Source organism: Mixophyes fleayi, chromosome 6 (genome assembly GCF_038048845.1).
Source record: "Mixophyes fleayi isolate aMixFle1 chromosome 6, aMixFle1.hap1, whole genome shotgun sequence".
NCBI classification, from domain to species: Eukaryota; Metazoa; Chordata; class Amphibia; order Anura; family Limnodynastidae; genus Mixophyes; species Mixophyes fleayi.
The window spans coordinates 171,220,471-171,248,204 of record NC_134407.1 but is presented as its reverse complement, the minus strand read 5'-3'; the positions used below and the strand labels follow the sequence as shown (position 1 = coordinate 171,248,204).

At 37.8% G+C, this 27,734-nt stretch overlaps 2 protein-coding genes across 3 annotated transcripts in view; both read left to right on the top strand.

Moving 5' to 3' along the window:
• The first annotated feature begins 3,070 nt into the window (after positions 1–3,070).
• Positions 3,071–10,077, top strand: PHB1 (prohibitin 1). The gene is made up of 7 exons (XM_075177200.1): positions 3,071–3,154; positions 5,834–5,936; positions 6,260–6,421; positions 6,540–6,682; positions 7,889–8,005; positions 8,907–9,002; positions 9,408–10,077. Exons 2-7 carry the CDS (start codon positions 5,849–5,851, stop codon positions 9,618–9,620), a joined length of 819 nt encoding a protein of 272 aa, XP_075033301.1. The 5' UTR covers positions 3,071–3,154; positions 5,834–5,848; the 3' UTR covers positions 9,621–10,077.
• Positions 10,078–16,757: 6,680 nt separating this feature from the next.
• ZNF652 (zinc finger protein 652) overlaps positions 16,758–27,734 on the top strand; it is a 33,848-nt gene continuing 22,871 nt past the window's right edge. Inside the window, exon 1 of one of the 2 annotated variants that reach the window (XM_075177198.1) lies at positions 16,758–17,052. The gene's annotated coding sequence lies outside the window, so the exon portion shown is untranslated. The remainder of the gene's footprint in view (positions 17,053–27,734) is intronic. The other variant, XM_075177199.1, reaches the window with a different exon arrangement.

Sequence of the window (27,734 nt, the reverse complement as noted above, 5' to 3'; positions counted from 1 at the left end):
TTAACTAGTATAGATGTGGCCACCTTATTAATGAAAGAAACAGTTTTCCACCTTATAATTCATTTTTGGATGGGACATTTTTGAATAGGAGCTCATTCCTTATCAGTGCATTCACAACAAGTAACTAGACACAAAAGCCGCATAGCAGCTTTTCAGACTCGACTGTTTGATATGGAACTTTGGGGCTTACTTGCTCCTAATTATGTGATCTGGCGTGATTGTGAGAGTTCATGTGTAACCGTTCTTATTAGTGATGGGACTGTAGTTGTTTAGCTGTTCTCCGCATATGCAAGCCTATATTTAAACTACTTTGAAAAGCTGTCCTTTAATATAAATGTATGTGTTATTATATACTTAGTTTTGATTTTATAATTTTTTTCTTTTCTTATATGGGTTATTATTTTTGCACAAATTTCTTTGAGATCTGATTAATTAAAAATGATTGTTTTTATGGAAAACTGATGCTTCATTAGTGAAGTCTGCCATTAGAATTTTTTGATCTACCATAGGCAACAACTAAAATCTAAGTGTGTGGATTTTATCCATAATTCATTCTGTGGTATTTCAAGCATATATACTGGTTTATTGCTAACATTTTTGCCAGCGGTGAATTCTAATTTTGTTCAGGTACACAGGATATTTAATCTTAGCACTTAACTCATTAAGACTAATGTCTCCCCTTTGTCAATAAACTTACACATCCACTCCAACACATAAGTATCTGATATTATATTTTATAAATATAGCATATTATTTTCATAGCTCTATGTACTAACGTACATAGTGCATCAGTGTATTCAATTTTACTATATTATTATATATAACACAGGTCTGCTCACCTCCAACACCTCCGAGATGATTTAGGACTTCAGCATAGAGACCCAAAGCCATACTGCTCTCTTTCGTTCCAAATCTTTTTTTTTTGGCTGATATATAGATCTAGCTTTCACTAGAGAGACTGGCGTTTTATATATTTATATATATTATGTAGTACAAGGTGATTGATAACTTTATAAACTTTTCCAGACTAGCACCCCAAATATGAACGCACCCAGTGTCCTACCCGCAAAACTGTGATGCTTGATGTCTCTATGTTACCACTTTCCCTCCATCACGTCCTGCACTTTGTTCCAATAAAGAGCAGTAAGAGAGAAAGCATGCAAAATGAAGGAGCTGGGGAAATAAAATTCTTCTCTGCAGCATCTAAAGTGACTGCAATACAAAGTTCTCTGCTAGGCTGAGCTGCTTCTCCAGGCCTCCTTCCTGCACCTCACCACTGTTTACTGGCCTAGAGCTGCAGGAGCAGTCTGGTGTATGGGCACTGCAGAGAACAACACAGTTTTGCAATTAACATATTGGTTGCACTAACCTTGCATACCTCCCAAATTTAACTTTTCCTTAATAGGGACAGTGTGTGTGCACAGCCGCAAATCTGCATCATACACAGAAGAATGGGGCATGGCCACGGAATGTTACGGTGTGCCACAACCAGACCCTCTCCTAAAAACAACCCTCTGATACCAAGGCATTGAATAGGAACATCTGCCAACTGTCCTGGAATCAGGACAAAAGTCCTGATCTGAATATTTTTAATAATAACTGGCCATCTCGATGGCAGGGTGTGGGGGCCCTTATGGGCTCAGATCCCCAAGAGCTGGGGGAAGGGGTTGTAGACCTGAGGTTGGCACCCCCAGTACCTTCTGATGTTCCCTCCCTTTGAGGGGGAATGCAGAAGATCCTGTGTGTCCTGGTGGAAGCTCTTGCCCCCTAAGGAACCTTATACTTCTGGGGGTTCCTCCTGAAGTTGCCTACCCCAGTGCACTTTTTGTGATTTCACTTTTTAGCACTATCCCGACAGAAAGCACCATTCCATGCTTTCAAAAAAATCTTCTTAATAACACATTAAGGAGCCTATTTATCAAAGGTTTCCCCCCTGTAAAAACTGTTGTTTTCGGGGAGTAAACACTAATTTGCTATTTATGATAGTAGCATTGCAGCAGATAACATAGATATCTGCTGCTTTGCATCTCCAATCGTTTTACTGAGCACTCCCCATAACAATGTATGGGGAGTGCTCAGTAATGCTATTTAACAATAAATGTAATTAACTTTTCAAACATGTTAATGTACATTATCATTAATGAAAAGTTTCAGTGCTGTCAGCTCTGCGCCGAAGAGCAGAGCTGGACAGCGCATGTGTGGAGGGATCACATTATCCCTCGCTGTCACTCACCGCTCGCTCTCTGCAACAGTTGCAGAGAGAGAGCAGAGATGTCTGTGCGCATGCTCGAGGGTTTCACTCGGCGCATGCGCACTGGAGTAAGAAGAGGAGCCCCGTTTATCGCATGCTGCTTCGGGAACGAAGCAGCAGTGGTAAGTATGATTTCCACTTCACAGCAACAGCAGTTTTTCGGAACTGCTTTTCCTGTGTTGCTTTTTTAATAAATATGAGAAATAGTTCAATCCTTATCAATGCGATAAGGATTGAAAACTATTTTTCATATTTTGCGAGTTTTGATAAATGTGCCCCTAAAAAAGAAAGAAGACCCCAAATCAGGAGGATATTTTATAAGTAGCTGATCTGGAATTAAAACCGTTGCTTAAATGCTTGAACTATGTACTTATATTATTTATTATGTTTATTTTCTATTGATGTGATTTATATGCTGACTTCGAATTTTGAGGCACCTTACAAATAAACGCTGATATTTTAAAAAGGAATGTCTATATTTTGTAGTACATACAAAAAAAATATGAAATAATTTCTATTTCTAAGCTACTATCAATAGGAAAACTGCACAAACAAGACAGAGCACATTACCCATCATGTTCTGCACTTCTTTCAATAAAATCTCACTTATTACAATAGCATGACCAATATATTTGTCCTTACAAAACATACTTTCCTCCTGTCACCATGCTGCTAAGAGCAGCTCGATAAAGTTTCAACTACCTTAAGTCCGATTTATAGCGGAGTGTTATGGGAGTTGTAGTCTCCGCTGCCTAGTGAATAGTGACGTGTAATGAAAGCTAGACTACAAATCCCTAGGTGCAACGCGCGGCCGATCAGTCACTTACGTTCTAGAAGGACAGAGGTCGCACATGCGTAAGCACAGTGCTTGTCTCGTGGAGGTCAAAGCTGCGAGGAGAGGAGGTGAGTGCGGGAGCGTGGTGGTCAGTGGAGGGGGAACATGTACAGGGAAGAGGAGTAGACATGTTTAATGGCATATGATCGAGGCTAATGGATAGTGGTGCAGAAGGGCTGTAGCTGTTTGGCTGATATGCTGGGGGTAGAACAACAGTAGGCTGTGTCCACTGTCCAGGTGCAAGTACAGGTCAGGACTGTATTTCTCTAACTGTGCACAATCCAGGACTGTGTGATCCCCCACCACCCCCTAGCTATGTACTGAAAATATACGGGCTTTGACCTGTTCCTACTACTGTTATAAATAAACGTTGGTGCTACTAATTGACACAGGCCATTCTGCCATGAATCTCTCATCCCAGACGAGAGAATAGGGAGGGAGTGAATTTGGGGAGCCTGAGTGGGTGAGGGACTTATTTTGCAACACAATCGAGAACAATTTTAACTAAAAGGTGTCCACAGACATGTTTTTCTTAGTGTGTGATCATGTTCCTTGAGCAACAGTTGCTATTTGTGTGGCACCCAAACTGTTTTACCCCAGTCCTGGGCAAATGTATCCAAAAGAAGAGAGCGAGCGATTTTGTGGTGGCATACTTTAGTGATTAGCATTTGAGTCTTTATAGAACTATATTGAGAACAGCATGTGCCCAACACATTGTACAACCCACTACACCAGTTTGTGCCCACAAGTAATCTATGCCCTAAAAAAGTTAAGATGCCCTTGTGTGTCCTTACAAAGAATATTACATACCAACCTGTAATATCACAAAAATGCATTACACTAGCCTGTATTGTCCACTTCTAAACTAAATTACACTGGTCTGTGTGTAACCACCAAAAAAAGTACACAGCAGTATGTCCACCCACAATAAGAATGATAATGGCCTTTTAACCCCATTGAATACTTCCCCATCCCTAGTGTACTGGTAAGAATAATGATAATGTGTTTGTGACATATTGGCACTTGAAAACCTAACTCAGTGCTGTTCACTACTATTACCATGGCCAGAGCCACTGTCCTGTGCTTACTATTAGTCTCCCTCTGCCTCTTCTGCCAGTCAGAAAATGACAGCTGAATGGATGATTTATTTGCAAGGGAAAGGAGTTGACATATAGGTAAAATGGTGTAGTCTAGGCACATATATGTATTATACACATATATATATATATATATATATATATATATATATATATATATATATATATATATATATATATATTATAGACATTTATATTATTAGGCACATATATATTATACACATTTTTAATTGGATTTTATTACTTTTTAAGGAAAAGTTCCTAGTAATTAATAATTTTACATTTCTTTTACTCATACAATAACTTTGATGTGGAAAGCAATACAAGTAGTAGCTTCATGTACTATCCTGTCTTTAAATGTCCCTGCCCTCTGCTTTTAAGAGGTATTTTCTGCCCAAAATGATGTATCTGTTCCTCACCCTTCCCTTCTTGCTGCTCACCTTCTACGTGTGGAAGGGCAAGTCGCCTGAAAAAAAGAACTGGTGGATTGGGCCAGCTACCAAGAGGCTTCCATATCAGCGCAGATAATCCAGACTGGTCCTTGCCACCCTTACACAAGCTGTTGGTTGACTTGAAGAGGGGTCTTAACCAGGCTTTCCCCATAGCAGATCTCCTATGGGCCCCCAAACTCACAAGAGATGCTTTGCTGATATAGGACAAAACCCTGTAAACTTCTGAGGATAAATATCCCTGCCCTCATAATTTTATAAAGTTATATCCTATTTAGAGTATTAAGATAACGCCAACATCTGCAGATTTTTGTTGCACAAGCTTTTGACATACGGATTGCCTACCTCTGTTGTAGTCAAGTGCAAGATAAACATGGAAGCTGCAAATTGTTTTAATTACCCATTTTTAGTTGTAGCAGATACCAAAAAATAATTGCATGTTTTGGGATGTATGCTGGCTGCACATGCTGTGATCCTAAAACATTGCCCAAGAGCTGAATGACAAAATTACTGTCCAGTGTAGCCACTCATGTGGGTGGCCAAATATGAAGAGACACCGCTATTTGGCATTGAGACACTCTCAAAATTACTTTGGTTTATTAATGTTGTTGGAAGATAATCACACACAGACAGGCTGAGAGCAGTCATCTTCTGATTGCATTTTCCATTGCTATGATGATCACATTGTTTTTGTGATGTTACTTATCCATCATTTTGGGGGCCATAAGATGTGATTTGGGCCTGTTGCCACAGCATGCATACATGAAGCAGATTCGCTCACTTAGCTGCAGTGTAGATGACTGAAGAAGACTGATCTGTTGGCTTGGTGCTTAGAGCAAACTACTGGATTGGGGGTGACTACTGCAGGACAACAGGATTTTCTACAAGTATCATATAGCTGCCTACATGGGATGTTTTACATCTTTGTTATTTATCATGTGTATCACTGTTAAAGGGCAGCCCTAGCTAGTTTTGCTTTTCTATTTGGATTGACTGCATGCAGAGCTATATATTCTGAGTCCGTTTACACTTCAGGTTCCTGCTGCTATAGTAATACTGTTTAACTTGAGTATAAAGAATTCCCCATTTCTTATTGTTCAAATGTTACTACATTGTGTCTATACAACCTTCAAAGTGAAGTTGTAGGAGATCATTGATAGATGTGTGACTAATACATGATGTTCATCTTGTGCAACTACAGGGCTAGTATTAAACAATGGCAGCAAAATTGTTTGAATCAATTGGAAAACTTGGCCTGGGATTGGCAGTAGCTGGAAGCATTGTAAACTCTGCCTTATATAATGGTGAGTGATACTTGTATAGAATTTTTTATATATATATATATATATAGATTTATCTATTGGGTAACATAACACCTATACATGCTTTTTACATGTCTTGTACACATGAACAATGTACTGACAATGAAATGAAATTTAATAAAATTGTTTTGTCAATGGCACTCTATTTATTGCCACAGTGAAAGCAATAATGATGTGAGAATATAAAACGTTTCAGTGCTTTTTATAATGTCCATGACCTCTTTGTATCTTTTGTCCATTTTTTATCTTTACATATATTTACTCTTAGTGATAACTGTCTTCTGTCTTTTAACAACACCCACTAGTGGACGCTGGGCACAATGCTGTCATTTTTGACAGATTTCGAGGGGTTCAAGATGAGGTAGTGGGTGAAGGTACGCATTTCCTCATCCCTTTGGTACAGAAACCAATCATATTTGACTGTCGTTCACGTCCCCGCAACCTACCTGTTATCACGGGTAGCAAAGGTGCGTAGCAAATATCAGCGATTTTAAAGTTTTGTTTATTACTTTGTGAAACTTGTTATATTGAAAAGCAATTGTAAATGATGTGTATCATGTAGGATAATGCTGACTCTCTCCACAGATCTACAGAATGTTAACATCACTCTGCGTATTCTCTTCCGGCCTGTTACCAGTGAGTTACCGCGAATCTTCACCAGCATTGGAGAGGACTATGATGAGCGAGTTTTGCCATCTATTACTACTGAGATTCTAAAGTCAGTAGTGGTGAGTTTGTGCTAGTGCTTTAAGATTTAATGTGTGTAAATTGTACATTAGTGACTGCCAGGTTCTGAGAGCAAACTCCTTGCAGATGGCCGAATAGCCATTTTGTCATTTCATTTATATAAACATCATTTCACCAATAAATATTTAACCAGGCATTTTGGATGTGTGATTTAAGGGTAGTCACTTTGTAGAGATGACAATCTGACATCATAACTGAAAAATTAAGTAATTTTGACTCTGCTTAAAAATAAAAACTATACAGGTCTATATGGTCTCTTGTATATTTGCAATGCACTTTACCTGCTATTCCCTCGCCCCATTTTCGCCAAAGCAAGTAAGCTAATGGAGTATTTGGGTCGGGGGGGCTAAAACTGAAAACTAACTGCTTAGTAATGTTGACATTATACATGTTCTGTATACCACCTGTATATCTTAAAATTCACTCCGCTTCAGTTATTTCTAGACAAGCAAACTCCGTTGCTCCGTAGGGCCCACCCCAATCATTTTGACAGCTTGTTGAAGTATCTTGGATTTAATATTGGTAAATATGTGCCTACTTTTGATTTAGTTTGTTGGATGGTTTTAGATGAACAGTATAGACCTTATCCTGGTACTCTGCCCACTTGAATGCAGACTCTTCACTTTGGTGAATTTCCCTTGGTCGTTCTAAAGGAGCAAAGCTTGTTGACTTAACATAGTTATCACTTTGAATGCAGTGTTCAATGATTACTTGTCCAGGAACCGGTTCTAACCCACTTGACTCCTGGACTGTCCTTGATGTCATGTAGTTACCATCATTATTGAATGCTTATGAATACCCATTCCAGGTTATGTAACATATGCAGGAAAATATTTCAAAGAAGATCCTCATTATTTCCGTCAATGCCAAATGTAACCTAATAAAAATAATTGTCTTAAATGGACCCTAATTTTTCAACCAAAAAAACATGTTTTCCTGCATACCCAAGACTAATATGTTCTACTTATTTATTACATATTGATTAATCTCATGTGATCAATCAGATCCACTTAATTTGTGCTCTAGAGTTGTTACAAAGCCATCAATATTTTCTACTGAGTAGCGCATTTTCCTTTTTTTTTTTTTTTTTTTATTTATTAGGTTGGTGTACCTAAAAATTTCTTCAGGTATTCTGTAACTTAAATAACGTCTGTTCCTCAGTCATGACCTCTAAATGTATCTGATAGGCCCGGTTCGATGCAGAGGAGCTGATCACTCAAAGAGAGCTGGTTTCCAGGCAGGTCAGTGAGGATCTAACAGAGAGAGCAACCACATTCGGACTTATCCTGGATGATGTGTCACTGGTAAGTTAATGTTGAGTAGTTCTGTAAAACTGTAGGAGGGGGGAGTGTTCTATATGGACTGGTAAGTTGGAGGGCATTGTGTATTCCAAGGCTAATCAACATTGTTTGTCCCCGTTTTTCTTGGAATCCATAAAACGTCATTTAAAGATTAAAAGAGGTTGCTCCCGTCCATTGGTACCTGAGGTTGGTGCAGATCAGGGTATTTTTTTCTTGCAGATCACACGAATGTATTACAATGTGTCCAGGCCTCTTCAGAGCTGACCTGAACTCTGTTGTCCCCCGCTGAGACATGTGGTGTGGTAGCTCCCGAGTTTAACTAATCGGATGAGACCCCTTTGTTTGCTATACGGGTATAGGAGGACCGGTTGTAATGAGCAACTTGCAAAATGGAATCCGGCGTATAACAGCTTGGAAATATTTTGAAAAAAGTACTCATTATTGTATGAGATATACAGTAAATCAATGGCGATATAATGGCAATTAGAATGTTACATGGACAAAATAGAATACCCAATTTTGAAAATGATGGAAATCCCTATCCATATAGTGTAGTGTATGATTAGAGCGCAGGGCATTGTCCTTGAATAGCAGGATATGCCCAACTGTTTGTGGAAGGGCCATTTGCTATAATTGACCTAAGGGTTGGTCAGAGAGAACTTTTCTTTATGGTCACATCTTGTTTCATATATTTTCAGTCCTAATAAAATATGTGATCTATTAAAGTTATTTGTCATTTTTATGTAAGGAAACTTGTATTTTATGCATATTTGTTTGCAGTTTTCCCATATGTTCCAAAAATCTATTTTCATATGCTAAATATTTGTATTTTAGAATAAGTGGTAAAGAGAACAACAGCCTAGAAGTAAAAACGTTGTGTACAATCTGTTTCCTCTCCCTGTAGACACACTTGACATTTGGTAAGGAGTTCACAGAAGCTGTGGAGGCCAAGCAAGTATCCCAGCAGGAAGCCGAAAGAGCCAGGTTTATCGTGGAGAAGGTATAGTCATAGTTCAGTTGATTGAGTGGTTGGAAATCTGGGAATAATTATGTTCTTATAAGGTTGATAAGCAGTCATTCTTCAAATTGGTCACGGAATGGAGGGGTAAACTACATCAGCATTTATTAAGGCCAATTCACTTATGGCTTTCTGCATAGAAAGCATAGCCAGCCGTATTTGGATTTATCTTTAAGGGGTAGTAGCACTTAAACTACATTAAGACGTGTTATGCTAAATGGTTACGAATTTAAATGCTCTTTTGGCTGAGGCTGAGTAATGTGGCTTCTGTCTGTTGTGACTAGTTGTACTGACCAATAGAGAAGTCTGCTTTGAAATAGTTTTGGATTTTTTTTTCACATTTTTATACTGCTACCACTCAAACGATTTTCTAATCTCCTTTTACAGGCCGAGCAGCAGAAAAAGGCTGCGATCATATCTGCTGAAGGAGATTCTAAGGCAGCAGAATTGATTGCAGTTTCTCTAGCAGATGTTGGCGATGGCCTAATTGAACTGCGTAAACTGGAAGCTGCTGAAGATATTACATATCAGTTGTCAAGATCTCGTAATGTTACCTACTTGCCCTCAGGACAGTCCACATTAATACAATTGCCACAATAATTTAGAATATCATTCCCATCACTCGTGGGTTTTTTGTTTTTGACGCTCATTATCCAGATTAAGGACTAATGTAAATGTTCCAGTTTATGGAGCAGTGGACTTTACTACAGAGTTAACACTATATTAACGTTAAGTTAACTAATTAAATTATAGTGATAAAGATCGAAGCAGAACACCTTAATAATGGAGTGTACTTTAGTCCAAAATCAACTATGTCCCAGCCATTACATTGCTACATTATATGTAGTAATTGCAGTGTTGTACAAAACTTACTTCGAGCACTTAACTTTGACATGGAGTTGACTCTGACTAAGAACAGCCCATCTGCTGTTAAACCATAATCCCCAAGACTAGCCATGTTTTCCTCTTGTATAGGGTTATCCTGTGCAGGAACTGTCTCTTGACTTTCAGACTTCTAGTGTATCAAGCCTTTCATTAAAAAAATACAATAATTCTACCTGTAATCTGTATAGTTTATTTCAGTATATTGAAGACTGATGCTTACAGTCTTAAGATCTGTGGTGAAAACTTGATACATAAAGTAGGAGAACATAACAAAGGTAGAGGTGGGAGTAGCTAGGCTAGTAGAGTTGGTGAAGAAGTATTATGCAGAAGAATAGACTTTTAAGTGGTTTTTAGGGCAGATTTAGAAGGTTCAGGAGAGTGATAAGTAAAGACTTCATCATTATCAATAATTATAATAAGCTGCTAGCGAGAAGTCTTGAGAGAGGTTATAGGGGAAATGAAGATGCATCAAATCTTATATTTAATATGGAGTGGGAATGGGGCTCCATAACCATACAGGGGGGGGGGGGGGGGTCTTATAGTTTGTCTTAATTACAGGACAACCTGTCTCATATCAAAGCATTCATGGGCATGGTCTGACAACAGCCCTGAAGATTCAGATTTGCACTGAGTAAATGGAGAGAGAAATTTAACAATGTAAATGAAAAAAAAAAAAGACAAACGCATGTTGAGATCACTACTTCTTTAAATCCTACAATTATAAACCACTGTTCTTTTAAACTTTGTTCAAATGTCATTTGGATGCTGCAACATAATTATGTTGTACATTATGTTAATATTTGGTAAAAAAAAGACTTGCTGTCTGTACATATGGAAGGTAAAATAAAGCGCTCAAATCATGTTTAGTTTGCATTGGCAAAGCCAGGCAAAAGCGCCTTGTTGCTGATAAATAATGTAAGTTAATGAACCTGTACACAGTTACCTGCAGCATTCGGAATCGTTAATGCTTGGTAACATAGATGAGGGCATTCTATGGGAATACTCTTTCAACACATCTCAAAGTCCCTCTGAAACGAGGTCAAATTCCTTACACTTCAAAGGGTAAATTCATCAAGCTGCGAGTTTCTGGTGGGTTTGAAAAGTGGAGATGTTGTCTATAGCAATCAGATTCTTAGATTTTATTTAGTACATTCTACTAAATGGTAGATAGAATCTGGTTGCTATAGGCAACATCTCCACTTTTCAAACCAGCCGGAAAATTGCAGCTTGATGAATTTATCCCCGTGTTTATCAAAACCTGTTTTATCATTCTTTGCCATAAAAACTGTCTTATGTCAAAGATGTCAGTGATCCTTCCAATATTTTTACTTTAAGAAAATGTGAGTATTTTATTTTGCTTTTTTTATTTTTATACTTTGTTAAAGCATAATCTTTACAGTATCGCAAGATTATGAATTCACTTTAGTGTCAGTGTGGTGATAGTAGTGCAGAAATTCTACAATCATAGCATTTGGTATTGTTCAGGTAAACTTTGTTATCGTCCTAGTACTAGGGCTTTTGACTCTTTAGGTATATTAAAAGTTTTCGACCCTTGTCGATTCTCAAATTGATTTGAACACTATCATTCCCAAGATGCCACTCATGAATTGAGAATCCTCTGTACACTTAACAAGTATGTGATTAAAAACAAATTATATATGTATTTGATGTAGAACTTAAAAAAAACTGAAATCTGTTTCAAGAACTGTGGGCATTTGATGTCGGTGACATAAGACCTTGTCATATTTATAAATAGACTCCATGGTAGCCCTCACAAATGAGATTAACCCAACATATAACACAGGGTGGGTCCACAAAATCAAACCAACACTGATAATATTTTATCAATCAACTGCTGGAAAAATTTTCCTTCCAAACTGAACAGCAGCCGAAGCCATGACATCCAGAAGGTAAAGCCTAGAGAAGGTATGAAGAGGTGAGCAGCCTGCTGCTTTCCATAGTGCATTAGCTGAAGTCTGAGCCTTTGTGCCAAGGAGGCTGCCACTGCCCTTGTGGAATATGCCCTTGCCTACCTTTGGTATTTTGCGTCTGTTCTTTATAAACCTGTGTAATGACTACTTTAATTGAGCTTGCCTAAGTGTGTTTGAATGGGGCTTTCCCTGACATGGACCTTTGGTCAGAACAATTTCAATGTATGTAATCTATCCTCACTCGTTGGTAGGATTTGGACAAAGGAACGGATGCACAAGCTCTTGCTTGATGTGAAATGTGGAAACTGCCTTAGGCAGGAATGCAGGATTTGCTTGTAGCACTACTTTATCAGTGTACATGTTCAAAACCTTCCTAAAACCATAAAGTGTGACATTCTCAAACTCCTCTGGCAAATGTGATTACCACTAAGAATAAAACTTTTGTGTGCAAGTCATTTAAGTGAAATTTCATGTAAGAGTTCAAACAGTTCTGAAGTACTAAATCCTCCATAACAAATTAAGAAACCCATGGAATCACAAAAAGATTTGATACAAGGACAAATCCTTTTAGCTGCTTGAAAAAAAAAAATCAACCAGATCATCTTCTACATAGAATTTGATGGCAGACAAGAACTACTAGACCAATCTAGTCTGCCCATTTTTTAACCTGTGGTAACCCTATATGATACTTAGTTCTATGTAAGGATAAACTTATGTATAGCCCACACATGTTTAAATTGCTCTACTCTATTGGCCTCTACTACCTCTGATGGAAGGCTATTCCACTTACTCACTACCCTTTCTGTGAAGAATTTTATTTTTCTCTGAACTTCCCTTCAGTTTCAGTGCATGTCCTGGTGTTCTAATACTTCTCTTCCTTTGAAGGATGTTTCCCTCTTGTACTTTTGTTAAAACTTATATTTGAAAGTTTCTATCAAATTCCCCTTTTCCCCTGCCAGTCTTGTTTTCAGCAATATATCAGCGTTTACAAACGCTGGAACTCTTCCTTGTGTAATGTCCATTCTCCTGCGTGGATCAATACTGACTGAAAATCTGCCAATTCTCTGCCTGCTACACAAAAAGCAGAAAGAGCTATTTTATTATTTTCTGACCATGATATAACTTGCTACCCCTGACATCATGATTGTGCTCTTTGGGACCTCCTAGTCCATTTATGAACGCCACTACTGTCTGGTTGTCTGAAAGATCTTGAGATGATTGTGTAGCAGCTACGGTAGAAAATGATGTATGGTGGGCCACGCTGCTGTTGCTTCAAAGAATATTTGTATGCATTTTCTAATCATTTTGAAGCCATGTATTGCTTCTGTAACCAGATGAGAACCCCAACCTTTGGAGCTTTAATCTGTTGTCCATTCCTACTCCCTTTTTGTTTAATCTTGTCACCAGGCGAGAGAGTCCCTGGTGCTGATCTACTGAATCTGGACTGCAATCCCACTGATCAAGTACCTTGAGCTGAAGATTCCTCATAAGCCATCTTGTCCACGGAAGAATAACTTTAGCTGCGGAAAACATTCATATTAGCCTGAGACACTCCCTTAATGAGGATTGTTGTTGACACTAAGGGGCATATTCAATTAGGATTCCAGTCCGCGGTAACGAATGTTAAAGTGTGCACTATTGCCGGTAATACGGTAGCGCAATAACGTGGATTTTCGTACGCAACCCTATGGGCTGCGAATGAAAATCCATGTTATAGCGGTACAGTGGATTAAGCTTACGGCCCGTTCCGGCGCGATCCCGCGGACCAGAATCGTAATTGAATATGCCCCTAAATCTGATGTCATGTGAAGTTTTAAAACTCATTCTGCTAACCCCCGATGCTGTGTCTATCTGTATTTCCAGAAACTGCAGCTATTGAGAAGGCACCAGGTGATTCTTGATTCTATTTATGATGCAACCATATTCTTGTAGAAAAGAGATGACTTTGAATATGTGTTGATTGGTCATTGTGTTCTGATTTCCCTATTGTTAGAATATGATCTAGATAAAACTAAACTACAAACCTAGTTACTAAAAGCAGCCATAAACACCTAGAACATAGTAGTTTGGAGAATGTTGAGAGGCCAAATGGTAGGCAGGTAGGTAAACTGGAAGTGTTGCCCAATACTGAACAATCTTGAAAATGATGATGTTGCTGTGCAATTGGAATATGCAGATAAGCGCATCATGCAAAGCTATTGATGTAGATATTGGGTTGAGAATAGAGTTTAGACACCATACGCAAACATTTTGCATACAAAAATTGACTGTATACAGATCATCCTAATTCTGAGTGCTTGGGAGACTGAAGCCATGGCTAATCCAGATTTATTTACAGTCCCTGAGGCACTCTGAAACTTTTTAAAACTTTTCTACTTTGGCCAATCTATTGTGTCCTTTAATCGACTTCTGTCTTCCAAGGGAACAGCTGTTTTTGACAAAACTGCAGCATTAATTAATTAGGTACAGAATCTATCATAGTAGTTTCATACCTTTTGAAAGAGATACATAGTCATCTTTTTAAGTTGGATTGCCTATTTTCCAATTGATCACATTCCTTTATAAAGCATTTCTCTAATCATTCTGTGTAATATGAGTACTCTACGTTTGTTGAGTAAAAATGTGCACAGCCTTCTATATATCCACTTAATTTTATTTAACAATCAAATTTCATTAGAGTGTACCTTTACGATTAAAATATCAACATATTTATATAAAAAACAAAAGTTCTTAGATAAAAGGTTAAGCAGGGGTCATCATACTTTGATAAATAAATTAGAACCTCATACAAAAATGAAATCCAAACTTGTTTGGTAAAATGACAGGTGAATTTCAGTCCAATAAGCAATGCTTATCTCAGAAAAAAAATGCCCCTTTATAATTACCGGATTTAGTTGTAAGGCCATTCAAACCTTTTTTGCTGGGATAAGTTTCATGTATATTGCTTTTAGTGTGTACTCCACAAAAAAACTTCAGGGGGGGATATTTACTAAACTGCAGGTTTGAAAAAGTGGAGATGTTGCCTACAGCAACCAATCAGATTCTAATTATCATTTGTTTAGTACATTCTACAAAATGACAGCTAAAATATGGTTGCTATAGGCAACATCTCCACTTTTTCAAACCTGCAGCTTAGTAAATATATCCCAATATTGTGTTTTCTACCTTAAATCGCTGCTGTTTTTGGCATGCGTTCTGCCTCGTTGCGTGCACACAACTTCCATTCTTTGCGGTCAGTCAGCCAAAGGCCAATAGAGTATGTGTTTTTTGCTCCAACCCTGAAACCAAAATCGGCTACAATCCAAGTGTAATGTGGAGAAAGGAAGTCCATTCCTCTGCCATCAGAAAGGTGGGGCCTGTCTTCCTCCCTCCCACATCCCTGTCTCCAAAGGCCACTTCAACCCCCCCAAAATTAACTTACCTTGATGTTCTTGCAAACATACGGCACCCAGTCACTGATAGCCTGGGACTACGCCTAACTGCGAGGAGACCAATGCACTGTGTGCTCCCACCGCAGTGGGCCTTCGCATTTTCAACGTTAAAGAAAACTATTTAAAAAAACAAAAAACAGATCATGACGGGGTCCAGTCCATCCAGCCCCTTCCAACTGTTCTCTTTGTACCCCTCTGATAGCACCAATGATAATAAAGGTTATTAGAACAATTCAAGGGGGCGGGGATATCTTGCACTGATTTTTGGAATCCCTGTTTTTAATAAGGTATATATTATTTTAGTTATATATGTGTTAGTGCACTGTAGTTCACTCTATACATTGATGTTCTCTTTAAATAAATCATAATCATTGCTACCAAGAGATGTTTGCATGGTATAAATCTTACCAAATCAGTTCTAGGGCCTCACTAACTATCCATCTCATATGAAAAAAAAGTATAATAATTAAGACTCCTTCACACAATTTTTTCACAGTATTGGTTATCCCAATTTGCACATATGCTGCTTTCCTGTGTTTGGTCTGACACACAGTAAAGCTGGGTACACACTATACACTTAAGCCTGTAAATGCCAGAAGTATGCCGCACCATGCATGCAGTATATTCTGAGTGCTTTTCTTGATTTAGTTCAATCTAGGACCAGCCATATGATGGTAAAGCGTTGCTGAATCTGATGATCAATTTTGATTGGATTGTTCTTGGGACAACACACAGCGCGATATTATTGCATTTGCTCAACTTAATGTTACAATTTAATAGTCATCTGTTGTCCACAAAACATCTAGTTTTAAGGAGACCGATAACAGGTTTGAGACACTTGAATAAGAAACCCACCAACAGGTTAGTGTTCCAAGGAGCCTATATGAGTGCTCTGAAGCACCTGGTTTTACAATAATCTGAGTGGATGACTTTAAACATCGCGCAGGCATCAGAATCATTGATCATCTGCTGGCATTAAAAGCCACACGTCGAAAGATACTTGTCTACTATCAATAATCCGGATGTCTGGGGATATTCGTTCGCCTGAACGAGCCATAAAGGTTGTACAGCCGTTAGTCTATGAAGTATGGCACTCTGCCTATTATTAACGTATGAATGACATGAAGATGGTCTCTTTCTATGTCCCTGCTTACAGGGTACAGTACGCCTTTCTGCGCATGCTCCTTACTACATCGTTGTTACAGGTGCTTTTAGAAAGAGGAGTTCGGTCATTGTCGGCTTTACCACCAGGTCTACTTTAGCAGCCATTTTATTGGAGAACATAAATCGCAATGTATACGGCAGGGTAGACAGGTTGATGACGTCATCTTCCTTACTAGTGTCAGCACATAACCTGTGACAACCCCTGACGACTGTAACGCGTCGTTTTTAGACTTGTACACATGCGCTGTTTATTTAATAGTCTGCTAGCAACCATGTGCGCATGTGCAGACTAAAGTATACTAGAAGGCGCGTTCACTCGTCGCGGATGAGCGTCAGTACACGGCGCAAATGTTTATGGTCTAACGCTACGATCTGTTCATGCGCACTGCGCAGCTCCCTTCTCTGCCCGGTCAGCGCGCATGCGCGATCTCCTTCTCGGGTGCTGAGCCCAGACAAGCGCGCCCCCGGCACGGAGCGGGCAGCGGCCACGTAGCTGCGCGGCACCGGGAGCGCGCACGGAGGGGGGGCGCTCGGTGTAGTGACGTGAGCGGCGGAGGAGGAGGCCGGAGACAGGAAGGAAGCTTCCCGGGAGCCATGGACCGAGACACCCCGGGAGGGAGGGTGAGTGAGAGAAGCACCCGGGCGGGAAATCCAGATTGTGTGCATTATGAGGGATATACACCGAGGCCCAGTAAGGGGGCAGATAATGGCTATAAAGCCCCTGCTCAGACAAGGCCTATGGCTTCTAGGCCGCAGGAATTGGGATTATATTGTTCTCTGTAGGCCTCACTGTTATGGGGGCTTTGCGTTGTTTCAAATGCACGGGTTGCTATCTGGGGAATGGACAGGGCTTTATTTACAAGGCCGTGGCCTAGGGAGGGGCAATTCATTACCTGCCTTCTGCCATCACTTGCATCACCTACCACAGGCAAGGACTATAATATACACCACCCTGCTTAGACAGGACATTGTTACCTCCCCCTCTCAGTCTCTATTCTTTGGACTGTCATTATAGACGTGGGAAAGGTGGTAGATACTTACCTTACCTTAATGTACTTTAATTAGCTTGTTGGGATAGTTGAAATGACCCTCTGTTACCCAAATGCTACTATGTCTGCTTTGCTTTCTAAATACAAATAATTTAATATCCTTCAGCTTGTGAATGTATATTATAAAGAGGTCACGTTATAAGCCCCATTTTTTTCCTTAGTTACATCATTTTTTATTTTTTTTGTGTCATTTTCTATTTTTATTTACATTCCCAATGACCTCCCCATTTAATAATTGTCTCTCTTACAGCTTTATATGGTAATTGTCTAAAACTATGGCTTTTAGCTATATAAATCCCAATTCTACACTGTATTGTGCCATTATAGTGAATATATGAAAACCTCTAATGGTTTATGCGGTTGAGTTTTTAAATAGTAATCATTAAACACTTGTTTTCTCACTAATCTGTGCATTTTATCGAACTATATTACGAATACTGTCACATGATTTCTATTGTTTACTGTTGTTCAGAAATTGAATTGACATTGCTTCTATGCAGTGTACACCATCACCATATTTGACTATATGGTCAAATGTCTCTTTGAATGTTATAATGTAAAGGCTCAATACAGTGTATGCACATTGTCTGTAGAAGTGTCAAAAGCTACATGTTCTACATACAATAGAGCAATTTATTTGCTGCCTTGATACAACCTCAGAGACACATGTATGACCATTTTTGTGACTATGCTGATATTGTAGGTTAGGTGCATGCTATTCCACTCATTTATATTTTCTACAGAAGTCATAGGGAGCATGTTTTTCCTGATGGACGATGAATGTTTATATAGTTTTCTCAGTCCCTGTAAGGTGCTAATGTTAGTGTTTCTTCCAATTTCCAAGAATAATATTAAGCAAAATGATGTTCAACTCATTTTACCTTTCAGTTATTATTTTGTCTACTCTATGCATACAATTGATATGTGTGAAAAATAATTGTAAATTGTATCAAATTGTGTTTCTGCCTTTGTCATCCGTCTATCCTATTTTGTAAGTTACATATCCTTCACAAAGTTGTAGTGTATGTGCAGTTATATCTGTGATATATTTTGCCCAGGTGTTTTTGAATTTTTTTGTGCTAAGCATACTGCTCCACTTTGATTAAGAGTTTCTGCCAAAGCTTTAGACACCATTCGCCTTGAGTAATCGGTAGGAAGGACGTTTGTATAAGTAAATAAAATGTATCACATATGATTTAGGAAAATGCATGTGCTGATTTAACTTTATTAGGGTTCTACTTTATGGCTGAAGAGAAATGTCACCTATTGAATTAGGTTCACTATTACAGGATTATTGTATTCTATGGGGGGAATTCAATTGTACAGACCCACATGTTCATACGGTAATTTTAACCTGGACTTTTGCTTGCGGCTCCCTGAGCTGCGAGCAAAAAAACAGCGTTAAAATTACGGTACTGGCGGTAGTAGTTACTTTCGAGAGTAAAGCTGCCATAGGAAATCACCCCTATTTATCCTATTAACATTTTCTTTATACAGTTTACAAACATTGGCCTAATATTCTTAAAGATCATCAACATATAGCGCCAGCAAATTCTGTAGCGCTTTACAATTGGAAACAAGCATGAATAAAACAATACTGAGTAATACATGCAGACAGAGAGGTAAGAGGGCCCTGCTCGCAAGCTTACAATTTATGGGGGAGTAACTGTCAAAGGTGATGTTACACGGATGCTTTTCAAGCGCTTCAAAGGCAAATATACTTATTTTTAGACATACTTATTTTTTTGCATCTGGAGAAGAGCAGTGTTTTGCATAGATACATAGACGGTAATAAATATTTAAAACACTCAAATATTAAGGTTTTCACTTGGAGAATGTTCTTATTGAGTGCTTTGGACACTTGTCAAAAAAGCTCTATTGTCAAGTGTTTTTAAATCCTTTAAGCAATTGAAGTGTCCCTGTGATCTCTTTCCTGTTTTACACATAAAACCAAATTATTTCTGTTTGGATTGTTTACATGTTGCAGTGTAAATATGAATTGAAAGTATCAGTGTGACACCACCCAAAGTGGGAGGATTAAATCCATTATTTACAAAACAAAACATGACACATAATAGGCTATATTCTATGGATTACACTTAAACCGTACATTGATCGTATGTGAATGTATTGTTAAGGCTGTTTATTTAGCCTATTTCTCCAGAAAGGTTCAACAAATATTTTAATTTTCCCAAGAAAATTACATTACATGTGGGTCTGTAAGTAGTTATCTTGTTTGTTCTCACCCAAGAGGTACATTGTAACCTCTTGCCTTCATCACATATATATGTAATTGTCTTCTGGGATTTTTTTACACTTGATGCTAAATAAATGTTTGCTTAAAAAAAATGCTTTATATATTATAGTGTATTGTTGCTCATAGTAATCGCCTTCAATCTGTTGTGTAGTTTAATATTTTTGGAAAGTGGCTGTAAGAATGTTTGATCACTTTGTAATACAAGTGGAAAATGTAAGAAAGCAGGCATGGGAATTCATGGAAAGTTGCATTTATAAGGAGTAAAATTCTGTTGTGGGTTGGTGGTCTTATGTAAGGTGACTTATTCTTAGGTTTGCATGAAATTTGAATTTGTAGCTAAATGGAAAACAATTTGTCATTAGCCTGTGGTCTGCCAAAATATGTCTCTGTCTGTTGGGAGAAGTCAATATTCCATTAACAACACAACACAATGGCTGATACAGAGTGAGTACTACACAGGTTTGCATTGCATGTCTTGTGTGAAATTGCTGTGAGCATGTCCAGAACAGTGGCCGCACACATCCAGGTTCGCACGATTCTGGAACATATTACCGTTTGCGCCTGAAATGATGTTCTAACATCAGCCAAGTACAGTAAGGGAGTGTTGGCAATAACTGCGAACAGATACAGATGCTGTCCAAGCTGTATTATTTGTCCAGCAATATTAACAACTGTGAGTTTGGAATTTGATACTGCTGTTTTATGGTGCTTATATTTATTTGGAAATTTATATTTACCCTCGACGGGCATACATCAGTAATCTGTATATGTTCATTTAGAGTTTCTAATAGATTTGAACTCTAGTGTGGCAGTTGTTTTAATATTGTTCACAATTTTAGTATTATAAATTGTGTATATTACATTATTCAAGGATCCTTTTTTTGTTTTTGCCCTAAACAATTTGGAGTGGCTCCTGAGCGCCGTTGCGCATATTTCTGTGATTTTTTTACAGTTTTATTTGGGGTGTGCAGGAACCCTGCAGCTGGCAACCTAGTGTTACTATCATACCCAGTGCTGAAAAGTTTACATTTCATTTTGTTTGTGTTGGCTGTGCCTTTACCATATTCTAGGAGTTGCTGAAAACAACTTAATGATTTTAAATTTCTCTGAGTTTTCCAGGGTTGATTAAGCGCATATAAAAGACTGATTCCATCTGCCGAACAGTTCTTGTATTGTCTGATGTTACTTATGGTACTAAAGGAAAGACACTTTTGGGTGAATGTATGTATGTGTTTATATTCTAAGTTGTCCAAAATGTGTGTGCTGGCACTGTCAACAAAGGCATTTATTTAGAATTGTATCATGATTATCACATCTGCACTGCTTTAGTAAGCACACAAAAGGCCTCGTTGTCAATGCAGCGCCTGTGACATTGTTGAAGTATAATTTTACCTCACGTATGCACAATTTGTGTTCTTAAGTGAACGTCTGTCTGGGTTCAGTAAGTTTCCATTTGACTTCTCTGTATCCTATGCTGCTATGGAAAGGAAAGGGTAAATACTCATTCTTTTGTTGGACAAAGAGAGGAGGGAGTAGCTTTTCAAACATTCTATGTACATATACTTGAAGGATACATTGAAGGTTTGTAATGGAAATACTTTTCCTCTTTAAACAACTGATTGTTTTCAACAAAGCCAACTGCATTTTAAAAAATAGTTTAGAAATAATGCTGATCATACTTGATCATGTACACAACATACACCTTATATTTAGTATTGGTGTATAGTTCGGTGTATATAAGGAGGTTGGAATATATGTACAGCAATTCTTAAAATTAAATCTTTCATCACACACAATATTTAGATATTCGCATAATTACTTGCATAATGCTATGATGGCAGAGTTTGAGTAAAACTTGAAAAGGCAGTGATGAGGTTCATCTCGAGTCAGTGGCTGAAACTATATATATTCAATTCTGGCTGGAGGAGAGCTGTCCAGACATTAAAATACGCGTTTCATCCATTCACTGTCTTCAGATTTCTGTTTTTATACCCATCTGTTTTAAGTAACCGCAAATGTGCAATTCCTCCAGTTGACAGAAGGGTAAATAATCCCTATTTTATATAAAAATTGTCAGGACACATGTCTCTGCCTAATTAACCAGATAAGATATATTTGTATTATATTAGCCTAAACCATTGATCAGCTACATGGTATTTTTAAGGGTTCTCACACCTGAACTTTGGTTCCTCAAGGTGTCATTACCTTTTTAGAATCTCATTTGATCTCATCAACATGTTAGAGTAGCTGCATGAAATGTTTGCATAGACCAAGCTATTGGGTAGTCTATGGCTGGCTAGCCAAGCTGGTGGAAAGACATCACTACCCATTCAAACATTGTTATGTTTTATGTCCTGTGCTAATTCAGTAATAGTTGGACTTGGAAGAGACTAAAGATAGGTAATTACCAAGGTCAGGAGGGGGCTGCATGTGCAGTATGGAGGGCAGCCAGTTTCCCACCACTGCTTTAAAGTAGGAAGACATCAAGGGCAACATGCATTGCTGAGGATAAAGTCAGCTCTTGACGGTGACCCCAATATATTCAAAAGCAGCTATATATGTACTTTAGTCATGCTTTTTGATTACTTGGTTGCAGGCTTTTTTTAAAAAAATTATTTGTTTCTAATTGCTATAATACAATAGCTGTATCTGACATTATTGTATTTCGTCCAGTCTTTATAATTTTCCAGTAAAATCCCACCTTCTGAGGAATATAGATAGACTTATCATGGCAGTTCTAATCCATAAGATCAGCTTCTTTTAATAGAAGTGGACATTGGATATTTCCTGCCGTGTGGATATGACTGGATGCTCACATGAAAAAAATGATTGTGGAGGTGGGCCCAATATTCAATTGAGATTGCAATATAGTGAGAGGTTGATGGTTAGATCAGCATCATTAGAATTGCATGTTACATGTAGCAGTAGGGTTATGCCAGGCCTCAACAAGTTTCTCAAAGTTAGGAGACACAGAGAAATATTAAGAGTTAGCAGTTTTCTGACATAAAATGTGCAAATAACAATATTTAGAGGGTTGGCTTTGTACATTTGCAGATGAGCTACCTAGAATACATCCATTATACAGAATGCAAACACAGCAGCATTTACATTCGGACAGTTCTATATTATGCCAGGCATGTCACCACCACCTCCTGTGCAATCCCTACACACCATCAAAATGTTATTTTGATTTTCCATTGCATTGACCATGATAAAATCAGTACTGGTTGCAAACATAAAGATCTCTCTGTCAGTGTCTCCTAAAGGCAAGGGGGATGCACACCTAATAAGTCTCAGTTATGAGGTTGCAGGTTGTACGGTCAATGGTGAGCCATGGTTCTGGGTGCAGTAATAGCATAGTGCTATTTAATGCTGTTCTTGGGAGCTGTAAACGTCAGAAACAAATAATTTGGTTTCTGGACAATGACAAGGGTTAGAGCGAGGATTGCCTGTAGAATCTGGATTATGCTCTTTCACTTATTTATTTTTTAGTCATCCTGGTGACTAACATTTACTTCAAAATGTTATTTTCTCCTGGGCATAGCAATACTGTATATCTGCACTTTCCACAAAATCTAACAGTTAAATGTGGCAGCAATGCTAACTGGTCCACTTTAGGCTACGTCCTTCTTTTAGAGCACCTGTGATTTTTATATTTAATTTTTTTTACATTCTGTATAAGAGCTAATGCACACAGGCATTAAAAAACAATTCTTGTTAAAAGCGTAGTGAAAAACTTGTACTTGTCATCTCATGTATCAGAGCATTGGAAGAGTGTTCACAGAGCTTCCCTGCAGCATAGTGTACTATTAATAATAATAATATAATAATTTCTTTAATTTATAAGGCGCCACAAAGGGACCGCAGCGCCGTACATGACATATACAGAGAACGGTGACCCATGACACAACATGATACAGAAAGAACTAAAACACATGTAACATGGTAATGCAAATCAAACTATGTACTTAATGAGTCTGCATAAACTCCCATTATATTTTAACGCCTTTGACCTCTGCAGGCAATGTTGAAATTGACAAAAAGAGAACTATTGTCAGAAAATATATTCTGATTAATTGACTTACAATATGTTTGTTTGGGGGGATTTGGAGTGTTTTAATAGGCTTTAAGTATATACGCTAAACATGTAAAAAGAACACTTTTGTGTATGAGCCTTTATATTTCTTGTGTAAGATGTATTTAATCTCCTGCATTTGTCTCTGCCCTAAGGCAGTTAAACTGTAGTAATGTTATTATACTTTTATTTGCTTACACTTTTGTTTCCACAATGTTTTCATGTCTTACAAATTGTTTGCCAAACGTTTGTTTCATAAACACAAATTTTCACCATGGTGTTTGTTATCCATTGTCTTTATACATTTCTTTTAACTTCGTGGTGTGTTTTACTTGAATAAAATTTGTATGTTCTGTAAATTTTAATGCTTTTCAAGTGTACTTTATACCATATATTTTCTTGATTTGGACTAGAAGTTATTGCTATGTGCTCCTTACTTGTTATAACTTATGTAAAATCTACGAAAATAGAGACTGAAAGACAGTCTTAAAACTGGTGCCTTGAGCTCCTAACAAAATGTGGTGTTAACCTGGTCTAGCAATATAGTGCTGTGTTATAGTACATTTATAAAACATGCAGTGCTTTATGTACAACTTGCACAGTCACATACTATTATGCCTTATGCTGGTCTTTTAGACATACAAAAAAACATTGCATTTTTTTCTTATACCTAGAAGCTTGCTGTATTTTTGCTAATGTTTTCTTCTATTTAAGTGGATTGACCACCTTCAGATGTCTTTAGTGTATTGGTTTGTACAGGCTTTAGTATATTTTACTGAATTCTTTTGCCCATATATTAATATCATTAGGCAGACATTTACTCATTTTACCTTTTGTATATACAACAAAGCTCTTCTAAGCTATTTGCATTGGATCATCAGCATCAACTCTTATTCATATAGCGCCAGCAAATATTGTAGCCTTTTACAATTGGGAACAAGCACAGTAATGAAACCATACCGGGTCATACAGTCAAACAGAGGTGAGAGGATCCTGCTCGCAAACTTGGAATCTATAGGACAATTGGAGTTGGATACATGCGGTTAAGTGCTTGTTGCATATTGGCCCAGCCACATTGCAAAGGTAAAATGTGCTTAATGGGCTCTATGATCCAGTCACATAGCAATAGTCTTGTATTGACTGTGCAAAAGGTGGTAATAGGGTAATCTAGGGAGGAATTTATAATTTAGCCTGAAGAGGTTTTCAGAGAATGGTTGGAAGGCCATAGAAAAGTATTATTGTGTGAGGAAGGGAATTCTACAAAGTAGGTACAGCCCAAAAAAAGAAACCAGTCCTTAATACAGTTTCATCCAGAGAGCATGTGTGCCAACGCATAAAAAATAAACCAGTGCATGATTTTATAAAGAAATGGCAGAAAGCTACAAAGAAAAGGCCATGTATAAAAAGTTGCATGTACATGTCTTCTGAAAGTTTTAACACTGTTTAAGCACAGACTGTATTCTAAAGATAGCGCAATTTTATTTACCCCAAGTGTTAATGTCAGAAAAGCAAGACAAGCATAAAAAAGGCACACTGTAGACCAGTTTTTATTCCGTTATCAAAATACTTTGACCGCATAAATATTGTTGTTTAACCAATACATCCGTACCAATGTGCACTTTTCAGACAATGAACCTCAAGGATCAGCTATACCGTAACATATTCTAAATCCATTTTTAAAGCTTCCCCAATGGGTTTATCTCCTGTACTTTATACATTTCTTTATAAATCCATAATGGCTTTCTGTTTATTGTGTGACAATGTCTGCTACATACAGTAGTATATACTTTGAACCAACAACATTTTTATTTTGATAACTTATTTACCTCATAATGTACTAAACACACTCTTCCTATATCTGCACCACTCCCCTTCCTTACTGCAGGTAGAAGTTTATCTTTGTTCTTATCAGACCTCTGTTAAGAATGGGGGAGGGAACCACCAAGGGCCACTCATGGCAGCCAGCTATGTTTAAACTTATTGTCTCCCTTAGAATGTGTTTATCTAAATATAGAACAAAAATAAACCGTACTTTCCTGCACACATCAAAAAAATATTTACCCCTGTAAATACCCCAAACTAGTTATTTCAGTGCTTCAATTGTGGCACACACACAAGTTTTCCTGTAAACCTTTAAATTCACTTTTGTGAACTGTAATTCTTAAAGGTTGAAAGTAGTGCCTTATTGCTTTATGTGATGATAATTTCAGATTTTAGCAGTTTTTAGTATTTAAATTTTTTTTTTATGGGAAGCCATAAATATTTTATAAATAGATGTTCCTGTGCTGCACCCGTAAAAATTCAGTTAAAGTGATTGAGTAAAATGCCCAACATTCAGCAACAAAGGCACCACTTATCAGAAAGCGGTGCTTCACTTTATCAGTGTTGTATTGTGCATCCATTGTGAATAACCTAAGATGCAAAGCACATACTGTCTTATCTTGTAGGTGCTGAAATAAAATGTAATCATTGCATCTCTTATGTTACATACACACTGTTAGTGGAACAACCACATTTACTGAATGAATTGAATCAGAACAGAATTTGTTTGTACGTGCACAGTAAAATTCCCCACAAATATTTGCAATGTTTTCTTGTTCAGTTTCAGAAGATGTGATCTAACAGTTGTCTAGATGAAATGCAAGTTATTTTCCTATTCACTGTTGAAAACCCCAAGTATAATGTATGGTTCTAAACAAGTGCAAAATAGCACTGAAAACTAACATGGCTTCCATTGTTTTTTTTCAGATCAGGACAAGACTCTTGTTCCTAAATTTTTATGCTTGGGTATTAACAATGCTGTGACTATTGGGAGAATGATTCATATCCATATTGTTTATTGAACATATGTTGTCTTAGCAATCCCTAAAAATACAAATAGGATTTGATAGAAAAAGAGCAGGTTAATCTATATAATGTCCAACTCACATTTGGACAATAGATGTGTTATATCACCTCCCACTGTCACTATATAAAATAAATAAATGTGCTGCATAATGCCAGGCTGTAGCAAAACATTCTGGGTCATTTAGATGCTGGTGCTCATTACAGCGCACGCTGCTCTGTGTACACTGATCCTTCGCCAAGTGTGGCGTGACACATAAGTGCGAAGGACAAATTCACAAAGAGCACTGTGATGTTTAGGTAACCTTCGGTCATAGCAATTTATGGATGCTAATGGTCTCTGGTAGCATAAATAACATTCATGTTTGCTGATGTACTCAGATTTTGTGTGTACACATTTATTGTTTTTTGGAAATATTTACTTACCAAGGGTAGGCAAAGTAATGTAGAATTAAGACTTGCTCCCAAAAGCTCGGTGTCAGCAGTAATTATTTTAGGCATATTGGCTCCTGGGATTTGCCCAGACTTGCCACTTACCATCTCATTTTTGTTACTTATATTTGCCTAGTTTTCCTTGGAGCTGTTTGTTCTATGTGTTTGTTTTTCCCTTTTCTCATTTTTAATATCCCAAGTCTTTCATGGCAATGAACCTAATAGCAATGTCTGTGTGGCCGATTCCAGTACAATAAAGTATCACAGAATGCAAGCTGTAGGTAGGGCCAATTCAAATAGCAAGTAACAATCTAATGCCCAACAAGGGGCAAAAAAACAGACGCTCACGGTTAGGGGGAATTAGTCTATACCTAAAATGGGAAAGTATATCCACAGATTGGCGATATTAAGATATCAGTAATTATATTATTAATGGCTACTTGCCACTGCCCTGTTCTTTTGTGTATATATTCCAATTCAAATAGCAGCAACGTGCTCCAGTAGCATCATGCTTTGCTGCTGCATGATGCTTTGGTAATGATCTTCACTTTTTTTTTTGTGTGTGTATAGAAAAAATGCAACATTTTTACTACCGTAATTGCTGATAATGCACATATAAACACAGCCGGAAGGTTACTACGGAAGC

Coding starts and splice junctions, on each gene's coding strand:
- PHB1 (XM_075177200.1), top strand. CDS start 5,849: ATGGCAGCAAAATTGTTTGAATCAATTGGAAAACTTGGCCTGGGATTG. Junction 5,937..6,259: donor AAACTCTGCCTTATATAATG/GTGAGTGATACT, acceptor AACACCCACTAG/TGGACGCTGGGCACAATGCT. Junction 9,003..9,407: donor CCAGGTTTATCGTGGAGAAG/GTATAGTCATAG, acceptor CTCCTTTTACAG/GCCGAGCAGCAGAAAAAGGC.